The 23,313-nt window shown below is 50.1% G+C and overlaps 5 protein-coding genes and 2 non-coding genes across 8 annotated transcripts; 2 read left to right on the forward strand and 5 right to left on the reverse strand.

Moving 5' to 3' along the window:
* Positions 1-2,246: 2,246 nt before the first annotated feature.
* On the reverse strand, positions 2,247-4,745 carry LOC4337312 (beta-fructofuranosidase, insoluble isoenzyme 6-like). Its single transcript, NM_001419915.1, has 6 exons — positions 4,526-4,745; positions 4,372-4,380; positions 3,367-4,259; positions 2,863-3,266; positions 2,633-2,726; positions 2,247-2,552 (listed from the first exon to the last, which is right to left on the reverse strand). The coding sequence occupies exons 1-6, from the start codon at positions 4,677-4,679 to the stop codon at positions 2,316-2,318; spliced, it is 1,791 nt and encodes a 596-aa protein (NP_001406844.1). The 5' UTR covers positions 4,680-4,745; the 3' UTR covers positions 2,247-2,315.
* Positions 4,746-5,308: 563 nt separating this feature from the next.
* LOC4337313 (beta-fructofuranosidase, insoluble isoenzyme 5-like) lies at positions 5,309-7,920 on the reverse strand. The gene is made up of 6 exons (NM_001419918.1): positions 7,724-7,920; positions 7,585-7,593; positions 6,456-7,330; positions 5,964-6,367; positions 5,766-5,859; positions 5,309-5,688 (listed from the first exon to the last, which is right to left on the reverse strand). The coding sequence occupies exons 1-6, from the start codon at positions 7,803-7,805 to the stop codon at positions 5,476-5,478; spliced, it is 1,677 nt and encodes a 558-aa protein (NP_001406847.1). The 5' UTR covers positions 7,806-7,920; the 3' UTR covers positions 5,309-5,475.
* A 732-nt stretch (positions 7,921-8,652) lies between these two features.
* On the forward strand, positions 8,653-11,058 carry LOC4337314 (uncharacterized). Its single transcript, XM_026024919.2, has 3 exons — positions 8,653-8,824; positions 8,974-9,047; positions 10,793-11,058. The coding sequence occupies exons 1-3, from the start codon at positions 8,689-8,691 to the stop codon at positions 10,838-10,840; spliced, it is 258 nt and encodes an 85-aa protein (XP_025880704.2). The 5' UTR covers positions 8,653-8,688; the 3' UTR covers positions 10,841-11,058.
* A 502-nt stretch (positions 11,059-11,560) lies between these two features.
* LOC4337315 (indole-3-acetate O-methyltransferase 1-like) lies at positions 11,561-17,124 on the reverse strand. 2 transcript variants are annotated; one of them, NM_001419920.1, is made up of 3 exons: positions 16,189-17,124; positions 13,615-13,772; positions 11,561-12,803 (listed from the first exon to the last, which is right to left on the reverse strand). In NM_001419920.1, exons 2-3 carry the CDS (start codon positions 13,756-13,758, stop codon positions 11,733-11,735), a joined length of 1,215 nt encoding a protein of 404 aa, NP_001406849.1. In that variant the 5' UTR covers positions 13,759-13,772; positions 16,189-17,124; the 3' UTR covers positions 11,561-11,732. The 2 variants fall into 2 exon arrangements, with proteins under 2 accessions (NP_001406849.1, NP_001406848.1); NM_001419919.1 differs by lacking the exon at positions 16,189-17,124 and having other exon boundaries at positions 13,615-13,878.
* Positions 14,446-17,585, forward strand: LOC136356247 (uncharacterized). The gene is made up of 2 exons (XM_066309854.1): positions 14,446-14,800; positions 17,080-17,585. Exons 1-2 carry the CDS (start codon positions 14,446-14,448, stop codon positions 17,583-17,585), a joined length of 861 nt encoding a protein of 286 aa, XP_066165951.1.
* Positions 17,586-18,516: 931 nt separating this feature from the next.
* LOC112938840 (U5 spliceosomal RNA) lies at positions 18,517-18,635 on the reverse strand. The gene has a single exon (XR_003242160.1). It is a non-coding gene; the product is annotated as a U5 spliceosomal RNA (small nuclear RNA).
* Positions 18,636-22,162: 3,527 nt separating this feature from the next.
* Positions 22,163-22,281, reverse strand: LOC112938842 (U5 spliceosomal RNA). Its single transcript, XR_003242162.1, has one exon. It is a non-coding gene; the product is annotated as a U5 spliceosomal RNA (small nuclear RNA).
* Between the last annotated feature and the right edge of the window lie 1,032 nt (positions 22,282-23,313).

Raw genomic sequence — 23,313 nt, forward strand, 5'->3', positions numbered from 1 at the left:
CGGTGCCCGGGTGGTTTATTGCGGAAGCGGAGCGGTGGACGGGATGCGGCAAAGCGCGGCGAGGCCGGCGATGCAAGCGGCGCGGCACGGGGACGGCGGTAGCGGCGGCAGCGGCCGGCTGGAGTCCGCCGGTGAGCGGCGGCGCTTGGGCTCACGGGGAGGAGGGGGTTCCGGGCATGGGGGAGCTTGGGAGAGAGGGGAAAACAGAGGAGGGGAGCACGAGGGTGCTTTATATAGGGCTCGGGGATGGAGATCGTGGCCGGGAGAGGCGGGATCGGCCGGTGACGTGGGGAGGTGAAGTGGAGCTCGTGGGGAGGTCAAACCGGCGCCGTTTCTTGCGGGGTGAGTGGGGGAAAAGGTGGAGGACGTGGAGGGGGTTGTGTCCACGTGGTTGGATGCGAGCTCGGGTGCGGGAGGGCGCCGCATTTTGCGGCGACGTGGGCGGCAATGGCGGTTGGGGTTGGCCGGCGAGAGGTAGGAGGAGGAGCTGACAGGTGGGACCGCCGGTCCCACCTGTCGGCCGGATGGAGAGAGAGGAAGGAAACCGGGGGACGTAAAGTAGACTTTCGCAAGGCGCGGGCCGGCCGAGAGAGAGAGGAGGCGCGCGGCCTGCGGGAGAGGAGGGGAAGGCTTGGGTCAAGCCCAAAAGGGAAGGAAGGAGAATTAAATTTGTTTTCTTTTTATTTAATTGGTTAAATGATCTTTGTTACTTTAAAATTATTTCTTGAGCTCCGAAAATTTGCGAAAAAAATCCAGAGAGTATTTTAGGGCACAAAGAATATTACAAAATATTCTCGGCCAATGATTTTTAAAGGAAATTTTAATTTCCTCTATAATTTCACTTGATTAAATTGATTTAACTTTTAATATAATTTCTTGAAATGCATTATTAATTGCTTTTTAATCCCGAACGAAAATCGGGGCGTTACAGTGGTGAGGAGAAGGCCCGCGATGGGCGGTGAGGAGGCTGGCGGCCGACGGCGGGTGGTGAGGAGGACGGTCGGCTGGCGGAATCCACCAACAGGGATCCAGCGGGACACTGGCGACAGTGCCTTACCCACACGCAGCAACTCCCATCCCAAGGTCCGCCGCTGCCCAAGGTCAGGACGGGACGAGGGGCGGCGATGACTGGGTCCAAGATCTACACCAAATCAGGATGGGAAGTTGCTGCGTCGTTATTGTCCTCCTCACCTCCAGATCTACACACAGATAAAGACGTCCGACAGCAGCGCACGGCCGTGGCGATGAGGGAAAGAGGAAGGGGTTGCCGTGAGCCTCTACCCGCCAACCGCCGTGAGCCTCCTTCGTCAGCCCCACCGTTCTCCCCGCTGGCTGCCGCCCTCAGCCGTCGAGCCTGCACCCGCCGTGCACCTCTCCACCGTCCTCTCTCGACGACCGCCGCGAGCCTCTCCCACCGAAATGGTTGCTCGTCGCCGGCCACCTCTCCCGTTGGCTACCAAGGTGGAGGCCTGGAGAGAAATGAGAAGAGAGGGAAGACGGTGAACTTAATTGATACGTGGGCCCTACACTGACTCAGCGGCGCTGACCCAAGTCAAATTGCCACGTCGTACAAAACCACCGACTATACTACCTTAGGAGTTAGGACCTATATTGTATTGGTTTTGGTATTTCAAGGACCGTTGTATCAAAAACGTTTTTGGTTAAAGAATGAAAATCGGATTCGTTGTCAAGTTAAAGGACCTTAGATGAACTTGTTCCTTTACTACCCGATTTAGATCGATGAGCCCATACATTGCACCCGGTCTCGCCGTCCCGGTGAGGATTGACAGGTCGCCGAGGCACGATCAATGCTCGCCATCTCCAACACAAGTACACAACACATCCTTGCGATTCCGCCTATCGATCAAACGCAGCCGGCAACCCAACACCTATTTGTTATCCTGTTCCCAATTGAAGTCACTACTCACAGCAGGCCGCTCGCGCGCGTCCACCTCATCCGCGCCCGGTAGAAACACACTGCGTCCAATCGATGGCTATTTCCTATCAGAAGTTCAGAATGAATGGCCATCGTGCATGCTGGAGTAAACAGAGTACTCCCTCCGTTTCAAAATATTTGACGCTGTTAACTTTTTATCACATGTTTGATCGTTCGTCTTATTCAAAAAATTTAAGTAATTATTAATTCTTTTCCTATCATTTGATTCATTGTTAAATATATTTTTATGTAGGCATATAATTTTATATATCTCATAAAAGTTTTTGAATAAGACGAACGGTCAAACATGTGCTAAAAAGTCAATAGTGTCAAACATTTCGAAATAGAGGGAGTACTATAGAGCATATGCCAGCAGCTATTACTGCACTTGAGCAGCACATACAGGACCACCATACGAAATCAGCCCGTCGTCTCCAGCATTGACACTAGCCGTCGCGAGCTCCCATGCCTCCAGCTTGGACACCTTCACCGCATCTGACGCATTGTTGAACACGTACAGGTGGCTGCTCCCCGTTGCTACATGTTCAGGGTACACTCGAGCCGTCATGCACGTCCGCCCCCCACCGCCAAAACTCTCCACGATCGAATGATCGATCTGCCCAATTCGTTAGGTCGAGCATGTTATCAGTGCCAAATGTTTGTCAGGTGAGCGCTCAAAATGTGAAGTGAACTCACCAGGGTTCGAAGCGATATAGCCCTGTCCTTCTCTATGTCTATGTCCACGAATCCTCCGTGGGATGGCTTGTACACCCCTGCTCTTGAAGTTGACCTGTACAAATAGAAAATTGGCCCAAGAACAGACATGAGATCTCGACTAAACGTTTCAGCCTTCAGGCGGCCTGGCCCAAAATACGGGGATTTCTCCTAGCCCAGCCCGAGTAAGATGTCAGTTTTTTTACACTTACCGTGTCAGGTCCGTGCACATGAGGACCGTGTACCCGTGCGAGAGCCTGAACACCCTGAAGAAAACGGCGGTGCGCTCGCGCAGGTCGCCGGATGCCATGACGAGCAGCCCGAACGGGCCGATTCCGCCGTGCACCGCCGCGCCATTCTCCCCGCACAGCGCGTCGGGGTCACGCAAATGGTCGGGCTCGAGGCGGTCGGCGCCCGCGAGGCTCGCGATCTCGAACGCTACCTCCACGTCCGCCTGCGAGCCCGCGATGCCGCCGATCTCGCGCAGCCCGCCCGCCTCCACCTCGTTTCCGCCGAGCAGAACGCCGCGTTTCCGCCTCAGCGTCTCGATCTCCTCCACCGGCCACTGCACCAGCTGCCTCCCGCCCTCGTCCAGCCACACCGCCCGCGGAAACGACTGCATAAAACAGATCGCACGATCGAGCCAGTGAGCACTGAGCACACAGGGTTGCGATTGCGTTGCCATTGTATATGTTGATCGTGACGGGCGCGCTGACCTGAAGGCCGGACCAGCCCTTGGTGACGTCGTCGGCCTCGCTGTCGGACTCGTTCACCCACGCCCACAGCACGCGCCGTTTCTTGCCCGCGTCGTAGAACGTCTTGGACGCGTACAGGTGGCCGTGGTCGATCCGCCGCCACCGCCGGTAGTCATCGCCGTGGGCTTCCAGGTCCTCCGGCGGCACGGTGAACGTGTCGTCCGCGTCGTCGTACCGTCCGACCATGTAGTAGTCCTCGAGGGTGTCCGGCATGCTGACCTTGAGGACGTGCCTCACGCCGGCGCCGGCGCCGCCGATCGCCGACGCGTCGAGGTCGAGCCCGTCCTCGCCGTGCTCGGCGACGGGGAACAGGTCGGGGCACTCGGCCATGACCGCGTCCCGCGAGGCGTGCAGCGGCGCCGCGTTGCGCTCCCACCGCAGGAAGTCGGCGCTCCGGTACACGAGCGTCGCGCCCACGCCGTCGGCCACGGCGGAGATGGCGAACCGCCACAGGCCGTCGCTGCCGAGCCAGGCGGTGGTGGGGTCCCGGAAATTGTCCGGCGAGACGTCGGCGGGGACAGGGATGACCGGGTTGTACCCGGGCTTGGTCCACTCGCGGAGGAGCGGGTCGCGAGGGTTCTTGGGGAACGCGACGTTCTGGACCTGCCGGCGGCGGGCGTCGATGCCGGAGTACATGACGACGGGCACGCCGTCGGGGAGGATGGTGACTGACCCCGACGCGCAACCATTGGCGTCGAATGGCGCTGTGGGATCGAGCGCGTTGTCGAGGGCGGCCCAGTTCACGAGGTCGCCGGAGACGGAGTGCCCCCAGGAGAGGTTGCCGACGTCCCAGAGCGCGCCGTGCGGGTTGTACTGGTAGAAGAGGTGGTACATGCCATTGTAGTACACAGGCCCTGATCATATTAAGAACAACCTAATGGTCACTACGCCCTAATTAAGGTACAAATTACCATGGATTGAAGAAGACAGAAATATGAGCAGAGTATCAGTAAAAAAAACACGTACCATTCGGATCTAATTGGTTTCATCCGTTCCCACATGGTTCAGTTCATCCAGATATATCCAAATGAAAATACAGTATACACTATCAGAGAACGGGAATTGATAGTATTTTTGGGCAAGAATTCACAGAAACTCAGAGAGGTAATTGCATACGCACCGTTCTGCCAGTTCTTGGCGGGTTGGAAGTGGTACGCCGTTCGGTCACGGTGGCCGTTTGCAGGGCAAACCGGAGGAGAAGAGGAGGAGGAGAAAACAAGGCAAAAATGGACAGCGATGGCAAAGACGGAGAGGGGCAATCCAGCCAACGCCATGGCCGAACAGTAGAGTGAAGCAGCAGCTAGCAAAACTATCAAACAAAACAGTAGAGTTTGCAAATTTGAGAAGACTTACAAGTCTCCGAGTTTAATACATGTTAATTAAGCACCTGCCACCATGTGCGCACTAATGTTTTCTTAATCGCTGATGACCATTAGGTCATATAAAATGCGACGATATTTGTACGTAAGCATGCGGACCAACCTGTGATCGGTGCTAATCAGATCAGCTCTGCTGAGTAATTCAATATTTGTTTACTTCGGTGCATCAACCTACCACCATTGTCTTTTGACTAAACCTTGGCTGTCACAATTCACAAGAGATCCATTTGCCTCTGCTGCACTCGATCGATCAAGCGGCTTCTTTTGCAGGTGATTAGAATTTTCAGAGCCAAATGAAAGATTAACAATTCTTCGCTTGGCTTATCCTTATAAATAGAGTGGTAAGCCTACGGAAAAAACTCTGTATATAACATCTTTTTCCTGTTTTTACGGGTAAGTATCCTCTCTCCTACTATATTCAATGAAATTGGTGTTAGTGTCGGTTCGTTTAAAAACTTAAGAGTAATATAATCTGCAATAGCAACATCCATCACTGTGTGAACTTGAGAACCGATCAAACATTTGTAACATACAACCTTTATTTTATCCTGGGAATAAGGCAATAAACCTCCAGACAGGCAGGCTATGGCCTTGAAGGTCGTGTGACTGATGAATGATAAATGATAAAATCGATCGGCCACAGCACAGTAACCATTGATCGAATTAGCCAAGCCATGCATACTAAGACGTTTCAGCTACGCGTTATTGCGTCCAATGCATCTGCAGAGTTCACGGTCGCCGTGGCCATCTCCCACGCCTCGAGCTTGGACACATTCACCGTGCCTGACCCATTGTTGAACACGTACAGGTGACTGCTGCTTGTTGCTGCGTGCTCAGGGTATACCCGGGTTGTGATGCACGCTCGGCCACCGCCTCCGAAGCTCTCAATCATCGAGTGGTCAATCTGAATTTTCGTTCGATTTCAGTTCATGCGCATGGTTTACGTACTGAAGAACTAAGATTTTAGTGACAGAATTTTACCAGTGTTCTGAGTGATATGCTCTTGTCCTTCTGTATGTCCACATCAACGAATCCTCCGTAAGCGTCCTTGTACACATCTGCTTTTGTCGATGACCTACAAGTATGCAATTTCAGCGAAAATTGTGCAAAAATTGGTAATCGTTTGGGTCACAAATTTTAAGTTTTAATTGGCTTGGAGGAGTTTCAACTTTCAATTACCTTGTGAGGTCAGTGCACATGAAGACCTTGTACTTTCCATGGTGTTTGAACACTCTGAAGAAGACGGCGGTTTGCTCCTGCAGGTCGCCGGAGGCCATGACGATGAGCCCGAACGGGCCGACGCCGCCGTGCGCGGAGGCGGCGCCCTTGTCCTTGCACAGCTTGTGGGGATCCAGCCAGTCGGGATCGAAGCTCTCGGCCTCGTCCTCCAGGTTCGGGATCTCGAACACCACCTCGACGTCGGCCTGGGAGCTCGCGACGCCGACGATCTCGTGCAGGCCGCCGGCCTTCACCTCCGTGCCCTGCAGCCCGACACGCTTCGTCCTTAGCGTCTCGATCTCGTCGACGGGCCACTGCAGCAGCTGCTTCCCGTCGCCGTCCAGCCACACCTTCCTCGGGAACGCCTGCACGGCAGCTCAAGATATTCAGTTCGTCGCCGAATCAGATCGATGGCGACGTCGCCGGCGTGCATGGTGGCGAGCGGGAGGTGACCTGGACGCCGGCCCAGCCCTTGGCGACGTCGTCGGCCTTGCTGTCGTACTCGTTGACCCACAGCCACTGCACACGCCGATTCCTGCGCGCGTCGAAGAACGACTTGGCGGCGTACGCCTGGCCGTAGTCGAGGCAGCGCCATCTCCGGCAGTTGTCGCCGCGGTCAGGCTCCTCCGGCGAGAAGGTGTCCCCCTCGTCGTCGTACCGCCCCACCATGTAGAAGTCCTGGTGCGTGTCGAACTCGCTGAGCTTGAGCACGTGCTTCACGCCGGTGCCGCCGCCGTTCGCCGACGTGTCGAGGCCGTCGATGCCGTGCTCCGCCACCGGGAAGAAGTCCGGGCACTCCAGGACGGGGACGGCCGCCGACGAGTGCATCGGCGCGGCGTTCCGCTCCCAGCGGAGGAAGTCGGCGCTCCGGTACACCAGGGCGGAGCCGGCGCCGGCGACCTCGGCGGCGACGACCATCCTCCACAGGCCATCCCGGCCGAGCCACGCTGTCGTCGGGTCGCGGAAGTTGTTGTTGATGACGTCGGCGGGGAAGGCGATGATCGGGTTGCAGCTGGGCTTCTCCCACTCGCGGAGGAGCGGGTCGAGCGGGTTCTTGGCGAAGGACACGTTCTGCACCTGCACGCCGCCGGCGTCCCTGCCGGTGTAGAGGAAGGCGGGGCGGCCGCCGAGGAGGACGGTGGCGGAGCCCGACCAGCATCCGTTGACATCGAACGGGTCGGTGGGGTCGATCGCCGTGCCGAGGAAGGCCCAGTTCACGAGGTCGCCGGAGACGGAGTGGCCCCAGGAGAGCTTGCCGGTGTCCCAGAGCGGGCCGTGCGGGTTGTACTGGTAGAAGAAATGGTACAAACCGTTGTGGTACAGAGGCCCTGCCATTTCAATGGAAAATTACTGCCATTACTGGGCAATTATGCTGATCATGACCAAGACAACCTGATGATTGGCAATGATCATCCAAACTTTATTGTGTATGGTAAAATATGCTTAATTATGTGGACTAATACCTTTCGATTACAGGTTTTTAAGCTCACAAGAGTGAAGAGTTCGTGCATGGACTCATTCTGAATGACTGAATATAATGGAAGAAAAGAAAATGATGGAGGAGGAAGAAGGGGCATCGTACCATTTGGATCTGTTCAGTTTCGCCAGCGGCAGTGTCCATCCAAATTCAGAGATCCAAACACGATTTGACAAACAAGTTATGAACTTCGCCATGATTCAAGCAGACAATGATAGAACAATAAGGGCAAGGTGTACATTACCATTCTGCCAGAACTTGGCAGGCTGGAAGTGGTAGGCAGTTCTGCCATCGTGCAGCTGCAGCTTTCCGTTCACAGGGCACATTGGAGAAGATGAACAGGACGAGACTTTGAAGTTTGAATTGCTATGGACGAATGACGTTTATATATAGGAACCAAAAGTTGCATAAAACAATTTTTTTATTGACCAAGTTGCACGAGACTGCAAAATTATTGCCGTCCAGGTCAGTTTAATACTTTTGTAGAAGACTTTGCTTTGTCAATATGATAGCACTCCGTCTTTTCTATTTCGTGCTTACACCTTATCGATTAGATGGCAGCTAATCAGATGATATTCTGAGCAACTCGGGAGTAGTTTGCTTCGGAGGAACTCAACATCTCGTATACTTCGACGAAATTTCAACTGCAGTAATCAACAAAGAAATAGTTATCTATGACGCAGTGACTCAGCTCTTGTACACAGTCTAATGGCCTCTATCTGTAGGCACAAGATGTCTATTGGAAGTGTATACACTATACAGTCATTGATTTTTTTCTTCTTTTGTTCTGAAAACTGCGTATGCCTAAATTTGATCGTGTACTACATTTTTGCATGATATTTAGCTCATTGTACAAGGTTTTGTTCTGAAGCTAAATATCATGCCAACCAACCATGATATCATGCCAAGAATTGTTTAACTTTGGCCGATTCCACTCTTCCAAATGACTTCTTTAGGACTTTAGGAGTAACAAATGAACCCAAGTTTTCCCCATATATACGGTTAGCAACTCCCTGAAATAAAAAATCATCTTGCAAGTGTTGGGCTGGATTCCGGCCCAAAACGAGTTGCTGCACGGCCCAACGTCTATAGATATTTCTGCCCATTACTGCCGATGTGGACTCTATTCAGGCCAAAGAAAAAAGAAAAAAAAATCCAAAGCCCCGCAACGCTGAGCAGAGAGAGGAAGAGGAAGAGGAAGAAGGCATCATGGCGACGGCGAAGGCAGCCACGGCGCCCCCCACCCACCGCGCGTCGTCGCCGGCGGCGGCGTCCCCGCCGTACCCCAGCGCCGCCAGGATCGCCGACTCCGACTGCTTCCCCCAGTACACCGCCTCCCTCAAGTGTATGATGCATCCGTCCTAATCTTGATCTAACTACCCCCATCTCCTCGCCGCCTCCTTGACCCCCTTCGCAGTCATCATACTATGTGGAGAGCTCGGATTTTCACGCGTGTGTGGTTGATCTCTGATTCTGTTCGTGTTGGTTCTTCAGGTTTGGAGGCCAACCAAGACAAGAGCAAGTGCCAGCAGCAGTTCGACGACTATAAGGAGTGCAAAAAGAGAGAGGTATTGCTATTATCCTATTTTCCCCTAATCTGTCTAAAGTAAATAGTGATGGTACTGTATGATTTACGACCCCAATCGATCGTGCAAGACAATATGTTTTGTTTTCTGTTCTTGTTGACGGTTTTTTGTCTGGCCACATGCCTTAAGCACTTTTGGTGGATCCTAAATTATAACTTTTGGCACAGTTTGGCCAAAGATGACCCTGATTACCTTACCAGTGGCATTGGCATATTCACCATATTGTCCTGTTCGTGTATGATAATTCCCCTCTACTGTCATCATGTCATGTGGTGCTAATATTAGTGACTATATATGCTCTTCATGTTCCTACATGATCAGTGGCGGAGCCAGAATAAAATTATAGTGGGGGCTACTCAGCCTTTTGGACCTTCTAACAATCTCAGACAAGGTCTATTTTAGCCCCCTTGCAATAGATATATGGATTTAAATTTTAGGGGGTCTTAATGGGGACACTAATGATTCATTAGGGGGTAGGGGGGTCTACCCCCCAGCCCCCACGCTGACTCCGCCACTGTACATGATATTGAAAAAAACAAAACTATTCAGGAAATTGTGTAGATGTAGAATGGCTCGGTATACAGCAAGAATTAGGATGTGCTTACCCAAAGGGCAGCGCGACATGGTGTGCCACACCTTCATTCAGTTCACCAACAAGTACATTGTTGAGCGTCCCTGACTCCATGGGTGTACCATTGTTAATCCTTCAAACAAACATTAGTAGTTATTGTTTCACCAGAAAAACGCTTGGAAACTGTTTCTGTTTAGAGTTTAATTTTATGGCCCTCTTTTATCACTGTGATTGCTTTTGTTCTTATCCTATCTTACCAATGCTCTTGTCTGTTAATTTTCCTCCTTCCATGTGCTGATAAAAATCCGAGGCCATTATATAAGATTTCCATAGACTAGTAAGCACTATTGACTTGATCTACACTTCCTTTCTCCTCAGGTATAACCAATTGTTTGCACCGTAGAAGTAGATATTTACAGTAGTCAGTTATTGAACCCATTACGAACTCACCATAAAATTATTGCCTCTAGGTGGCCTGAATATTTTGTCATCTTATGCCTGTCTATCTGAACCTTCAGTCTCTCCATCTTCCCCGTCTTCCTGAGTTAAACCTTTTTTTTTCTGATTCCAAAGCGCCCTCAATGTGCAATTTTAGTGCTTGTATAAAAAACATCACTTTCACCTAGAATTTCTCTGTGATGTGTTCTTGTTTGTGATGGAATATTTGCCAGAACACATGAACAACAATCTGCTACATCAGAATTGTTAGTTGATAATTGAACTCCTGTTACATCTCTCTCAAACACATTAGCTGATTCAGTAGTAATATTTGAGTCTGAAAAATACCTATGTAGAGAAGCGATAATGGCGTACAGGTTTAAATATTTGATACATAATCTTGGGCCTCGGCCTCTGGTCCCAGTGCCCATGACAAATCTATTCAAGTAAAAACTGGTATATGATCTTTACGTGCAAGTTGCGAGCAAAGTTAACTTGACTATATATCATAAATATATTCAGATGCTGGGATGAGCTTTATTTGCAAGAATGTTTTTATTTATCTGGACTAATGCCTATCGAAATCTTTCTTTATATCATAAACAAGAATGACCAAGGAGTTCTATATATGCTTGATCAATGATCACAACATTTTACTTCTCATACTATTTCCTCCAGTTGAGTATGCTTCATTTCCTTTGTATTTTATTATTAACAGAGGGAGGCTCGGCTTGAACGAAACAAGGGTCGGTCATTATTTGGTTGAGCAGTACAGAGGACCGATGTGCGATAAGATGTTAGTCTGAAGCACGTGAACGGATGACTTTTATTTCCTGATGTTCCTTTAGCTTGTGAAGTTAGAAACAGTAGAGAATTCTCTGCCTCTCCGGGTTCAGTGTGAAATGTAAGGTTTGAGACGATAATTTACTGTTTGGTCGTGACCAAATTTCCCAAATAAATGGTATTTCCAGAACGATTGCATAATCCTGGATCTTTGACCCACATATTTTGCTGTATAGTCACAGAACTCCCCAACACACCATACAATACATGTACAGTGCCAAGCAAGACTGCGAGAGGGTACAGCAATTGCTTCTTCCGTAGAATATTTTTGCTGAATTTATTTTTCACTTCCAGAATTTCCCTATGTGAATCATATTTGCGTAGTTGCGTTTAACCATGGAATCAAGCGATCTGTTTCAAATACGCATGCTCACTAGTACTCCGTTTCATATTATAAGTTGTTCGATTTTTTTTCTTGATCTAAGTTTTCTTTTAGGTTTGATGAAGTTTATAGAAAAAATAGCAATATCTATAATATCAAATAAGTTTTATTAAATTTAACATTGAATATATTTAGATAATATGTTTGTTTTATATTGAAAGTGTTACTATATTTTTTTCTCTAAAAACTTGATCAAACTTAAACAAATTTAACTAAAAAATAATTAAACGAGCTATAATATAAAACAGAGGGAATACAACTACAAATCACTGTGCACGTGGACGTGCGGTACAAACGTACACGTAGAACTCGTTTCATTGGAAGCCAAGGAAATGAAAGAAAGCTGCAGCAAATTCGTGTGCAACCACTCAAAACGGGTTCACCGAACCTACTACTATGCGGATGCTGCTATACGCATCCGTTTGCGATGCTGTTATGGCGCGAGAGAGAGCGAGCAAACCACGTGGAAGAAGTGCATCTTCTCCACGAGCTCCCTCGCGTGCCTCGCCGCGCGCCGCTCCAGCCGCTCGAACAGCTGCGCGCCGCGGCGCTCGCCGATGTGCGCGTCCACGAGCACCCCGGCCACGGCCTTGCAGCTGTTCGCCATGGCGCGGCCGACCTCCGCCGCGTCGTCCGGCCGGTCCACCACCAGCGGACTCCCTCCCCTCACCAGCTCGAGCCTGTCGATCGCGAACGCGCCGTCCGCGCGCACGACGTCGCGGAACTCCTGCAGGCTCGGCGCGTACACCGGGATGTTGAAGCTGTCCCTCTTCTCCCCCTCGACCACGCCCTCCTGGACGAGATCGTCCCACGCGTCCTGGAAGTGCGTGCCGAAGAGGAGGCCGGCGCCGCCTTGGTCGGCCGGGTCGCCGGAGCTCCGGCCGAGGCAGGCGAGGAACATGGCGCCGCCGCGCTTCATCTCGCGCGCCCGCGAACGCAGGAAGCGGGCGAGGTCGGCCTGGAACTGGCGCTTGTACGCGGCGGCGACGGCCTCCGTGGCGCGGTGGACGAACACCCGCCCGCCATTGTACGCCGGCGACGCGCTGTCACCGACCTCCTCCGGCACCTGCGAGAGCCAGTGCAAAGAGAAGGTGGAGGTGAACACGTCGATGGACTCGCCGGGGAAGAGGCGCCCGTAGAACGTCCCGGGGACGCCGGCCGCGTGGTACGGCCGCGTCGCCGTCGCCGCGCCTTCGCCCGCGGCGAGGCACTCCTCGAGGCTGCCGGCCACCGGCGCGAGGAGCGGCGGGAGCAGCTGGAACAGCGTGTTGAAGTCGTTGCTGGGGAGGTCGGAGAAGAAGACCTGGAACTCGGGGGCGTCGCGGCCGCGGGACTCGTACGCCTCGGAGACGCGGCGGACGATGACGTCGACGATGAAGAGGCTGTTGCTGCCGCAGGAGCAACCCAGGTCGGCCGCCGTGAAGAGCTTGTCGCTGGACGAACGTTCCATCATCGCGTCCAGTGTCTCCTCCAGAAAGTGAAGCATGCGCCGGGCGTGCAGAGCCTATTTATAGCCAGTTTACAGTTAAAAACTGACGCTATCAATTCTTAACCTGTATTATAGTAACTACCATGCATTTACTTGTACAGTAAAGTAGGACTAAATATTGGATGGCTAGCTACATCTGATATCTTGTGCAGGACAAAAACACTCGTCGTTTTGCACACATCTTCAGAAAATTTTTGAGTTTTTGTACTTGTAAAAAAAATTGTTGCAGTAACTGAAAGCCATATTCAATATATTAAACACAAGTGTTAGACGATTGAAACATCCACATGATCATTTCATAGAGCACAAGGGTTCAGTTCAGATCCTAACTTTTTCTTTGCTAAATGTATAGTTAAGAGGAGTGGATTCTAATACCTCGAGGGGATATCCTCTCGTATACATTTTTCTTCCAAATTCGATGCTAATAGTTGTGAAAAATTCTAAAAAAAAAATTGATAATGTAAAGTATAATGATACCTACTAGTCCACCAAAATTCATGTTCAAATTCGATCTACACATCGAGAAACAAAAAAGACAAATTTAGATATAAACAGTACGCTACTATTCATACGCTGAATTTGTCTTTTTTATATCTCGACGTGTGTGAGTTGAGTTTGGACTTTTGTGAAGTTGTATATATGTGTTGTATGAATGTTGTCAAATTTTTTTAGAATTTTTCATAACCGTTTAGATGGTTTTTGAGCAAACGAGGGAACATCCCCTCGAGCGATTAGAATAGTTTCCCTAGTTAAGATCCCAGTGATTCATTTCACAGGATTTGCCCCTGCTTTCTGTAAAGCTCGTGTTTGGAAACGTCGTACGTACCTGAGCTTGGGAGTTGTTGAGATAGCTGCCATCGCCGTTCCCTCCCTTCATGCAAAGCATGCTCGCCAGCTTCTTCATCCGAGGAGCTGCTGCTGCAGATACAGTGACGTTCTCTCCCTTCATTGACGCCATGGCCATTGTCATGGTGATTATGGCGACTTGTGTGCAAAAACAGAATTAGTCAAACGGATTAGTTCTTAACTCAATGCAGAGGCTCTATTCAGAATAGATGGATATGGGCAGTGTGCCAGTGTGGAGTGGAGTGTGAAGCATGGTGGTCTCCATGCATATTTATACAGGAAGTTTAACAGTTAGTTTGCTTAGTCTGATCAAGTATGGGATGATGATAAGCATATTGCATATAAAAATGGTGCTATCAGTAATGCGACCTTTTAACGATATTCGAATGCGACAAGTGACTAACACGCATTACTTTATGCCCTTGCACAATTTTCGATTAATTATTAATCAGAGTCCATGTGACCCCAAAAGTAACGGCCGATTGTCATTTTGTCCAGTGAAAAGGCAGGAGATACTGATTTTGTTAGGTGGCTAAGCTATACTGTTTGTCTCATTGATGCATGATGCATGCTTAGCTCCTTAGTGTTTGGTTGCAAGGGTGGGATGGGTTGGAACGAACCCACTTTTAGAGGTGTTTAGTTTAGAGGTGAGTGGGATGGGTTAGTCCCCTGGAGAAGAATATTTCTCTCAGATCCGGGACCAACCGATCCAGCCAAATGTGGCGGATGAACTCGTCCCACCTGGGATGAGCGAACGGCGTGACTCGCCCTTAGGAGACGGCGGGCTCGAGCGAAGCAAACGGCTCGGGCGATGGCGGCGGGCTCGGCAATGGTGGCAGCGGGGGCCTCGGCGATGGTGGATCCCGTGGTGGGGATGGCGGCGGCGGATTCGGCGATGGGGACGGGTGCGGCGGCAGATCTGGAGGCGGGGGACTCGGTGGCAGCGGATCCGCCCGCCCGTCCGTCGTCGCGCTCCTACGCCCGCCTACGGGGCCTAACGGCGACGCGGCCACAGGAGGCGAAGGAGAGGGAGAGGGAGCCAAGGGAGGAGAGGAGGAGGCGCTTGCCACTGGCGGCGGCTGCGGTGGTGGAGAGGGAGGTCAGGGCAGAGGCGGCGACGGCGGCCATGGTTGCTTTGCCTGCTCACGCCTCTCCTCCGCCTTCTTGTTGCCAGGCTATAGTCGCGCTCCTTCGCCCGGCCGGCCGTCATCGGTGGTTACAAACGGTGTCCATCCCATCCCTCTCTCGTCCCTTCAACCAAATAAGAAAAAAACTGGGATCGTACTATTCTACAAACCAAACACACGAGTGGAATCATCCCAACCCTAAAATCAAGGATGGTTTCATCCCATCCCAACCCTAATTTCCTGTAGAAGTCTGATAATCTTTTGCACATGGGAGAAAAGAAAATGTAGCTTCTAATCACATATAAGTTGTGCTCGTCAAAAGAGTGTAATTAAATTAATCTTTGATACGACTATAATAACAAATTTTCATAATGAATAGATCATATTAAACCTTGATTCACGGTCTAATAGCCGGCCTAGCTAGCAAGCTAGCGACGACATGAAAACGAGCCTAGTAGTGTATGCACAAGCCTAACATAGCTAGGTCAAGTCGTTCCCGGACCCCGGTGCCATGTTGTGTAGTTCTACAAGTTTGAAGCCCATGCTACATGAAACTGCGTGCAGCTTGCATGTGATTACTTGTACTACGATCAAGCCCTGAGACCTGAATATGGCATCCAATAATATGTGTCGCCAGATTGACCAGCAAGTTAGGGAATCAAACAAGGCTCAAAATCTGTTTGATTGAACCAATGACACCAATCACATTACGAGGCAAGATATGTTTTTGCCTGAACGCATCAGGATTTCTATGGACAATAAGCATTCGGTCGGTTGGTGCTCCTGCACACCTATATATAGGGAACATGGAGACATTCTTTATCAGCATGGGTGACTGACATCTAATTCTCTATGTACCTGTATCTTTCTGCCTTGACTAGCATCTATTTGATGAATCATAGCTTCGATTCGTAGCCTGGCCCATTTGTCTAGTTCTCGTTCTTTTCACTCTTACAGTCTCACCATGGCAGCTTAATTAATTGGGTTTTTTGTTGTTATCCAATTATATATCATGATAAGGGCTTCAAGTCACAACAGATTGGTCTTGACCAAGAGAACGCTGCCTTGCACATGCACCTTAGTAACTGATCACTTAAGAAATAAGGATCATTATTGGACCTAGCACACGGCGCTATATAATGGATAGCCATCCAATCTATCTATAGGCTGCTAGGATCAAATTCGGAAATCTGTAGCAGCAATCGTATACAGTTTTTAACTAGTTATGTGCATTTGTTTTGAGGAATTGTTCCCGCAGATGAATAGACCAGATCATCATGCATACTGCTAGGTGGAAGGAAGAGTTGAGATCAGATTACTGTACTATGTCATGGTATGCGCATGCGCGTTCGGGACTCCAGTGTTTGTAGGGGAGCATTTCGTCGAGCAGCTGGTGAGCGGGGAGAGGTAGGGGAGGAATGACTTACCGATGAGTCGGAGAGTCGGAGGTCGAGGTTAACGGCACGCACGAAGCGGATACCCTGGGAGTGCTCCTCCGCCGTGCATAGCGTGGCCGGCGTGGCGAGAACGCGGCAGCGGCACCGTCTCCGGCAGGAGCGCGGCCGCCACATGCCGCCTCCGGCGGCGGCGTTCTACGCTCAGAGCTGACCGTACGATCGCAGTTAGACGGGTCAGATCGGTCCGGAAAAGAAGTGCCACGAGAATTTTGCAAAAGAGACCCTAGCACTGTGACTTATGCCCAAACGTGCACCAAATGGTAGGGATCCGATTCAGGTCGATCTTAAACCGTCCGATCGGAGTTGGGCGGATCAGATCGATGGGAGAGATCCTAAAATTGGGCCTTCTTGGGCCGTTTCTGTTTGACACGCCGAGCCCCATCTCGCCTCAAGCTAATCTGGACCGCGCAAGACATGTCGAACGGTCGTAACAGGTCCGACGGGGTCGGGGTTTTTAACTCCGAACGCCACGTTCGTAGCAAAAACGCCGCCACCGCGTCATGGCTAGCCTCGCCGGAGCGCCGCCGCGTGCTCGCCGTCCCCAGCTCCCCGCTCCTTCCTCCTCTTTAGCCACGACGCCACTGCACGCACCAACGGCAGATTCCAGATGAATCTTCTTCCCTTTGGCCATCACCTTCTGACAAGTAACAACAATGGTGGAAGAGGCAATTTCATCGACACATTATCTAAGAGCATCTCCAACAGCCTCTCCATTCCACTCTTTAAGTCAAAATTTAGCCATTCTAACTAAAAAAACTAACTCCAACTGTTTCTCTAACCGGATGGCTCTGGCCAAAACTCTCCCTTCACTAGCCAAATTTGGCTAGTCTATTTGGCTGACCAATAGTGGGCCCCACACAGCCCATCCTCCATCCCACACGGCAACCGAGCACGAGGAGGCATGGCCGCATTGGGAGGAGCTCGAGCACAGGGAAGAGCACGGCAGCCGCCTCCGCTCGCCACGGCCGCCGGCCTCCGCGCGACGCTCGCCGCCTCCGCTCGCCGCGGCCGCCGGCCCCCGCGCGACTGCTCGCCGCATCCGCTCGTCGCGGTCGTCGGCCCGCCGCCTCCGGTCGCCGTGGCCCCGGGCCCTCGCGCGGCGCGGCCCGCCGCCTCCGCGCGCCACGGCCGCCGGCCTCCGCGCGACGCACGCCGCCTCCGCTCGCCGCGGCCGCCGGCCCCCGCGCGACTGCTCGCCGCATCCACTCGTCGCGGTCGCCGGCCCGCCGCCTCCGCTCGCCGCGGCCGCCGGCCCCCGCGCGGCGCGGCCCGCCGCCTCCCCTCGCCGCAGCCGTCGGCCCCCACCGCGCCCACCACCGCTGTCCCCTCGCCGCTTCGCCGCCGCCGCCTGTATCCTGCCAACGTGAGAAAAGAGGAAGAGGGGAAGGAAGGGGAGAAAGAAGGGAGAGGCTGACATATGGGTCCCGGTGTCATAGAGTCAAAGTAGAGAGGATAGATGGAGAGATTGTTGAAGTGAATAGCTAGTTTGACTAGCCAGCCAAATTAGATGGAGAGTTGGCTATATGGGTATTTAGAGAGTTCTATTTGTAGAGGTTGTTGGAGATGATCTAATGTAGCCCTTGTCTGGACTCTGGAGATAAAAAAAAAAAAGTGGATGAATAATTAATTAGATGCATCGTGATGTGAACCAAGATGTCACTATGTCAGGACCAAGTTACCTCGTTGAGATATGAACTGCACCTTTTGAGTGCAGAAGAGCCCACTTCCTGCAGTGACAAGGAGACTGATCTCCTGGTGTCATCTCGACTTAAAGCATGCATTGAGCTGCATATGTCTTTGTACTTACTACTAAAAAACTACGCTGTCTACCCACAAACAGATCAGTTTGCTCTGGACTGTGGATCAGTATTAGCCAACATTAGTGTAGTCACAGCGGATTTTGACTCTAACTTCAGTTTTGCAGGCCTCATTCTGATTCCATCAGACAGACGGTTTTGTCTACTTTCAGTTTTGCAAGCCTCATTCTGACTCCATCAGACAGATGGTCTTGTTTTGAGGACTGATCACCACCCGAAGCAAAACCTCCATTCGCCTCTGCACCAGCAAATCGGGATGCCATCAGCGAGTTGTGAATTTGGATACAATTCTGATCGACATATCGTGAGAGTAAAACAATTCTGATATCACGTGACAGCGTGAGAGCAAAACAGCAATACAGTACTGCGTAACATGCGTGAGCAACTGCATAGGCCCTTCGTAGGCTTCAATTTAGGTGACCAGACATAAAAAAAAAGGAAAAATAAAAATAAGTTTAATTTCATTTTGATAATTGTTGGGGTTCTCCTTATATAGAAAATCCCCTCAAAAAATTAGAGTATGCTGCTATTTGCAGCGAGCACACGGTATTCTTTAGTAAAAGGCGAAAGAATAGTTCGCTCTGTGCCCACTGCGCAGCTGCCTGTTTTTAAACGGCGGCCTTGGCTCTTGTTTTATACTGTTCCCAGTATCGTTCCGCATCCAAGGCAGCGGTATGGGACTAATCACTGGTTGCGCGACTCTTTCCCGTGGTGCTGTGTGCTATCCGTGGATTCGGGCCAGGCAAGATACAAAACGGCGCAGCGTGCATGGCCCAGGCAGCCCAACGATGCTGGGCTGGTGACGCCGCTGGGCAAGAGAGAGGAATAAGTTCACTTAGTGACCCTCAAAAGTGATCGAAATCTAATCCGTAACCCTAAACTACAAAACCGGATATCTCGACCCTCAAACTCTTAAAACCGGTGTAATTTGACTCCCTTGGCGGTTTTAGAGGACGGTTTTGCTGACGTGGCACCTATGGGGCGGTATTGACCGAGTCTCCTTTACACGTGGCGTTGACATGGCGTTTAGGTGGCATTTAGAATTAAAAATATGTGTGGGACCTATTTGTCATTGAAACACAAAAGAAATTGTGGGACCCACGTGTCCCTTCTCTCTCTCCCCTCCCTCCAGTTCCTTCTCCTCGCCGCTCCCTCTCTCTCTCAAGCGGCGACGGCGGCGGCGGCGGTGAGTAGCGAAGGTGCGGGCATGGCGCGGCCGCCTGCGAGCGGCGGAGGCGCGGGAGTGGCGGCGGCAAGCACTAGAGCGGCGACGGCTGCGGCATCAGTACGCCAGCCAGGCGGTGGCAAGCAACAGCCGTCATCCGTGACCCGACCCACTGGCGAATCCACTGTTGGGGCTGGTAGGGGCTCCAGCCCCTGCTCTGGCTGCCAAGAATCGACCCTAGATATCTATGCTTAGTGAGTTTACACTGCCAGCAAAATTGACAGCAAAAAGCAAAGGGCCAAGCAGTGATGGCTCTTTGGCTAGAGAAGTTCAGGGTGAAAGAAACGATGTGCACGAAAATTTAATAGATCATTTGTAATCATTAATTATATTGTGGATTATTTTTACTCTTGTGTTCCAGTAGCTGTTGCAGTCTGCAGCCCATGACCTATATATATATCTTCCAATCAACTTGCTCCCTTTATTCTTTATTCCATTTTCTTTATTCTTTATTCCATTTTCTACCCTCGCAGGATTTTAAAATATTGTTGATATAGTTCAAAGATACTCTCTTCATTTCATATTATAAGACTTTCTATCATTATCCACATTCATATAGATGATATGTCTAGTTTCATTAACATCTATATGAATATAGACAATGCTAGAAAGTCTTATAATATGAAAGGAGGGAGTATATGATTATTTTGTATTATGACTTTAAATATAAAGCATCACCTCTATTTTCATCCTAGATTCGCCACTGACCCGACCAAGCCGCACCAAGCAGGATCCGCGGCGAGCAAGAGGCAGTGAGCAAGCCCAGCGGCGTCGCCCTTGCTGGACCACAAGGATGTTTTCTTCTCAATTCCAAGCTTGCTCTGCTACTTCGTTGGATCCGGCGGTCATCTACACGCAGCGGTAGGCCAGTAGCTGTCGTCTTGCCAAATCTTTCTGTCCCACAAATACACTGAATCTTGCTTGCTGCAAATGGGAGGTTTTGGTGGATGCATTGCATTTGGGGATCTCTTTCCTTTGTTCTCTTTCCTTTTCTCTTTTTTATGCATGCGAATGATTTGTCCATGGAAAGGTGAGGAGTAGATTTTGGTTTTGGATGAGGGGTGATGCAACTATGCTAAGATTAGTTTTTTTTCCAGTAAATGTGCGAGTTAGCAGTAACTATTTGATGTTAATACGGATGGCGATGAAGCGAGGAGGTGGAGAAGGAGGTCGCGTGACGGTGGGCGGCGACGGTGACGGTGGATGACGTCGTGTCAACCGCACCGCGTGTGCCTCCCGCTGTCGCCGACCGCCGTCCTCCTGCTGCTCGCAGGCCGCCGCGCCACGTCCATGCCTCCGCCGCTCGCCGCCCGCCGCGGGAGAGAGAGAGAGGGAGCAGCGAGGAGAAGGAACTGGAGGGAGGGGAGAGAGAGAAAGGACACGTGGGTCCCACAATTTCTTTTGGGTGTCAATGACAAATGGGTCCTGCATATATTTTTTTAATTCTAAATGACATCTAAACGCCACGTCAATGCCACGTGTAGAGGAGACCCGGTCAATACCGTCACGTAGGCGCCACGTCAGCAAAATCGCCCTTCGAAACTGCCAAGGGAGTCAAATTACACCGGTTTTAAGAGTTTGGGGGTTGGGATATCCGGTTTTATAGTTTAGGGTCACGGATTAGATTTTGATTACTTTTGAGAGTCGCTAAGTGAACTTATTCCCAAGAGAGAAGTGCAAAATGCCAATATTTTCCCTCGCTCGCTAGTGGGCTTTGTCGCGTATCCAACACATATAGAAGTCTCGAGAAAAACAGAACGATCATTTCTCCACGCAGCGTTTCTACATCGAGTAAAATTAATCGAATACAGGGATGACACGTATGAATTCGATAGAACAGTGTTATGTCTCATGCGACGAAAGGTAGCCAGCAATTCCCATCCTACAACGAACAATACAACTACTACCACCTGGTGCCATCTTGAGCACAACGTGCTGAACCTGAACCCCTGAAGATCGAAGGCCTGAACCCTGTCTAGATGGTACATAACTACATACAAGAAAAATGAAGCTAACCATTATGTGCAACTGTTCAGCGTTTACACGTCCAAAAGAAATAACACAGAGAAGCCCGATTGGAACGCCAACTCTCTAATTCCCCAAGAATCATAGCGAGAATATTGGAAGATTGAGAAGATACGTAAAACGAGATGGGCCATTAGCGTATATTGATATAATATTAATTATTTTAAACTTTAAAAATGGATTCACATTATCTAATCTAGAAGTTGTCAATTCACATCCACAAAGGCTGTGTTTTGTTCACATCAAAATTAGAAGTTTGGTTGAAATTGGAACAGTGTGACGGAAAAGTTGGAAGTTTGTGTGTAGGAAAGTTTTGATCTGATGAAAAAGTTGAAAGTTTGAAAAAAAAACTTTGTAACTAAACACGGCGAAAACTGGATGAAAAATTAGTTGTACGCATTGACTTACACATGCCAAGATGGACCAAGCTACCTCATTGAAATGTGAACTGCAATCATCTTTCCAGAGAGAGAGAGAAGTGAACTGCAGCTGTAGGTTGCAGAAGAGCCCTGCTACTTGGACACAGGAGAAACCTGTGTTGCTATCTTAACTGAAGCATTGAGCTGCAAATTTCAGAGTACTAAAACCTACAACCAATCAAATCGGTTTGCTCTAGACCTGTATGAACCAGTATAGCGAATACGTGTGAAGTCACAGCAGATTCTGATTCTGATTTTAGTTTTGCAACGTCTCTCATTGCGGTTCTATGGAACAGATCGCCAGCAGCACATCGGATTGTGAATAATGGACAGTTGTATCTCTACTAGAGAGGGAATAAGATGAAATCTTAAGACCTGCAAAATTAGAAGCGTATCTATCACCATGCCTACGAACAGATGAACAGGAGGTAATCAAATCTTGTTTCAGAATTGTTGGGGTTCTCCAAATCCTGGAAATCCCCTCAAAAAATTTGAGTATGCTGCTAATTGCAGCGAGCACACGGTATTCTTTAGTAAAAGGCGAAAGAATAGTTCGCTTTGTGCCCACTGCGCAGCTGCCTGCCTCTCAACGGTGGCCTTGGCACTTGTTTTATACTGTTCTGGGAAGTGTTCTGCGCCCAAAGCAGCGGTATGGTACTAATCGCTTCTACCTGCCACGAGAGCTCTTCCTCATATTCCGCCACACAATTTTGGGCCTCGTTTCGGCCGACTGAAGTGGGCCTTGCCCCCACTCCGCCTCAAGATAATGGGCCTCCGTTTAGTTGGCGATGAAGCCCCTGAATAATTTTCGGTTAATCTGGGGCGCAGAAGCCTGATCGAACGGTCGTTAGAGATCCAAGGGGGCTCGGAGTTTAAAACTCCGACTCCCACACTCGTCTCAAGAACGCCGCCACCTCCTCACGGCGTGCCTCGCCGGAGCGCCGCCGCATCCTGGCTGTCACTTGCTTCCCGCTCCTTCTTCCTCCAAGACTCCCGGATGTCACACGCATCCAAGTATCCAACAATCCTGGCAGCCTTAGGTGATTGACCATCACCTTCTCCTGACAACGATGGGGAAGAAGCGAATTTGTTAGCTCATTGTCCAATCTAGAACTCGTCTAGAGATTCATTCACCTTCACAAAACTGGATGAACAACTAGTTATATACTCAACAACCGAGAAGCCAGGTCCAAGCTACCTCGTTGAGATGTGAACTGAAGCCTAGTGTTGGTGCAGAAGAGCCCTGTTCCTGGGGGCTGGGGCAAAGGATACCTCTTGCTGTCATCTCAGCTAAAGCATGCAAATCTTGGTGGTGTTTGAATGTTCTAAAAATGAAGATAAAGATTAAGTATTTCACGTAAAATAAGGTGTTAATAACATGTTATTAATTGAGTTTTAATTATTACAAACTTGAAAAATGGATTAATCTGATATTTTAGAACAACTTTCATATAGAAATTTTTCGCACGAAACACACCCTTTAACCGTTTGAAAAACATGTCATTTTAATCCAAAAGTTTATCTCCCAAAACGAGTAGGGCCGACAGCCGTCCAGAGTACTCAAAGAACAGATCAGTTTGCTGAAGTGTTTTTAGCGTAACGTCACAAA

Source organism: Oryza sativa, chromosome 4, assembly GCF_034140825.1.
Source record: "Oryza sativa Japonica Group chromosome 4, ASM3414082v1".
NCBI lineage: Eukaryota > Viridiplantae > Streptophyta > Magnoliopsida > Poales > Poaceae > Oryza > Oryza sativa.

Coding starts and splice junctions, on each gene's coding strand:
- LOC4337312 (NM_001419915.1), bottom strand. CDS start 4,679: ATGGCGTTGGCTGGATTGCCCCTCTCCGTCTTTGCCATCGCTGTCCAT. Junction 2,727..2,862: donor ATGTGCACGGACCTGACACG/GTAAGTGTAAAA, acceptor CTATTTGTACAG/GTCAACTTCAAGAGCAGGGG. Junction 2,553..2,632: donor CTATATCGCTTCGAACCCTG/GTGAGTTCACTT, acceptor CGAATTGGGCAG/ATCGATCATTCGATCGTGGA.
- LOC4337313 (NM_001419918.1), bottom strand. CDS start 7,805: ATGTGCCCTGTGAACGGAAAGCTGCAGCTGCACGATGGCAGAACTGCC. Junction 5,860..5,963: donor ATGTGCACTGACCTCACAAG/GTAATTGAAAGT, acceptor GCATACTTGTAG/GTCATCGACAAAAGCAGATG. Junction 5,689..5,765: donor GCATATCACTCAGAACACTG/GTAAAATTCTGT, acceptor ACGAAAATTCAG/ATTGACCACTCGATGATTGA.
- LOC4337314 (XM_026024919.2), top strand. CDS start 8,689: ATGGCGACGGCGAAGGCAGCCACGGCGCCCCCCACCCACCGCGCGTCG. Junction 8,825..8,973: donor GTACACCGCCTCCCTCAAGT/GTATGATGCATC, acceptor TTGGTTCTTCAG/GTTTGGAGGCCAACCAAGAC. Junction 9,048..10,792: donor AGGAGTGCAAAAAGAGAGAG/GTATTGCTATTA, acceptor TATTATTAACAG/AGGGAGGCTCGGCTTGAACG.
- LOC4337315 (NM_001419920.1), bottom strand. CDS start 13,758: ATGACAATGGCCATGGCGTCAATGAAGGGAGAGAACGTCACTGTATCT. Junction 12,804..13,614: donor TCAACAACTCCCAAGCTCAG/GTACGTACGACG, acceptor GGCTATAAATAG/GCTCTGCACGCCCGGCGCAT.
- LOC136356247 (XM_066309854.1), top strand. CDS start 14,446: ATGGCGGCGGGCTCGGCAATGGTGGCAGCGGGGGCCTCGGCGATGGTG. Junction 14,801..17,079: donor CGCCTCTCCTCCGCCTTCTT/GTTGCCAGGCTA, acceptor GGCCCCACACAG/CCCATCCTCCATCCCACACG.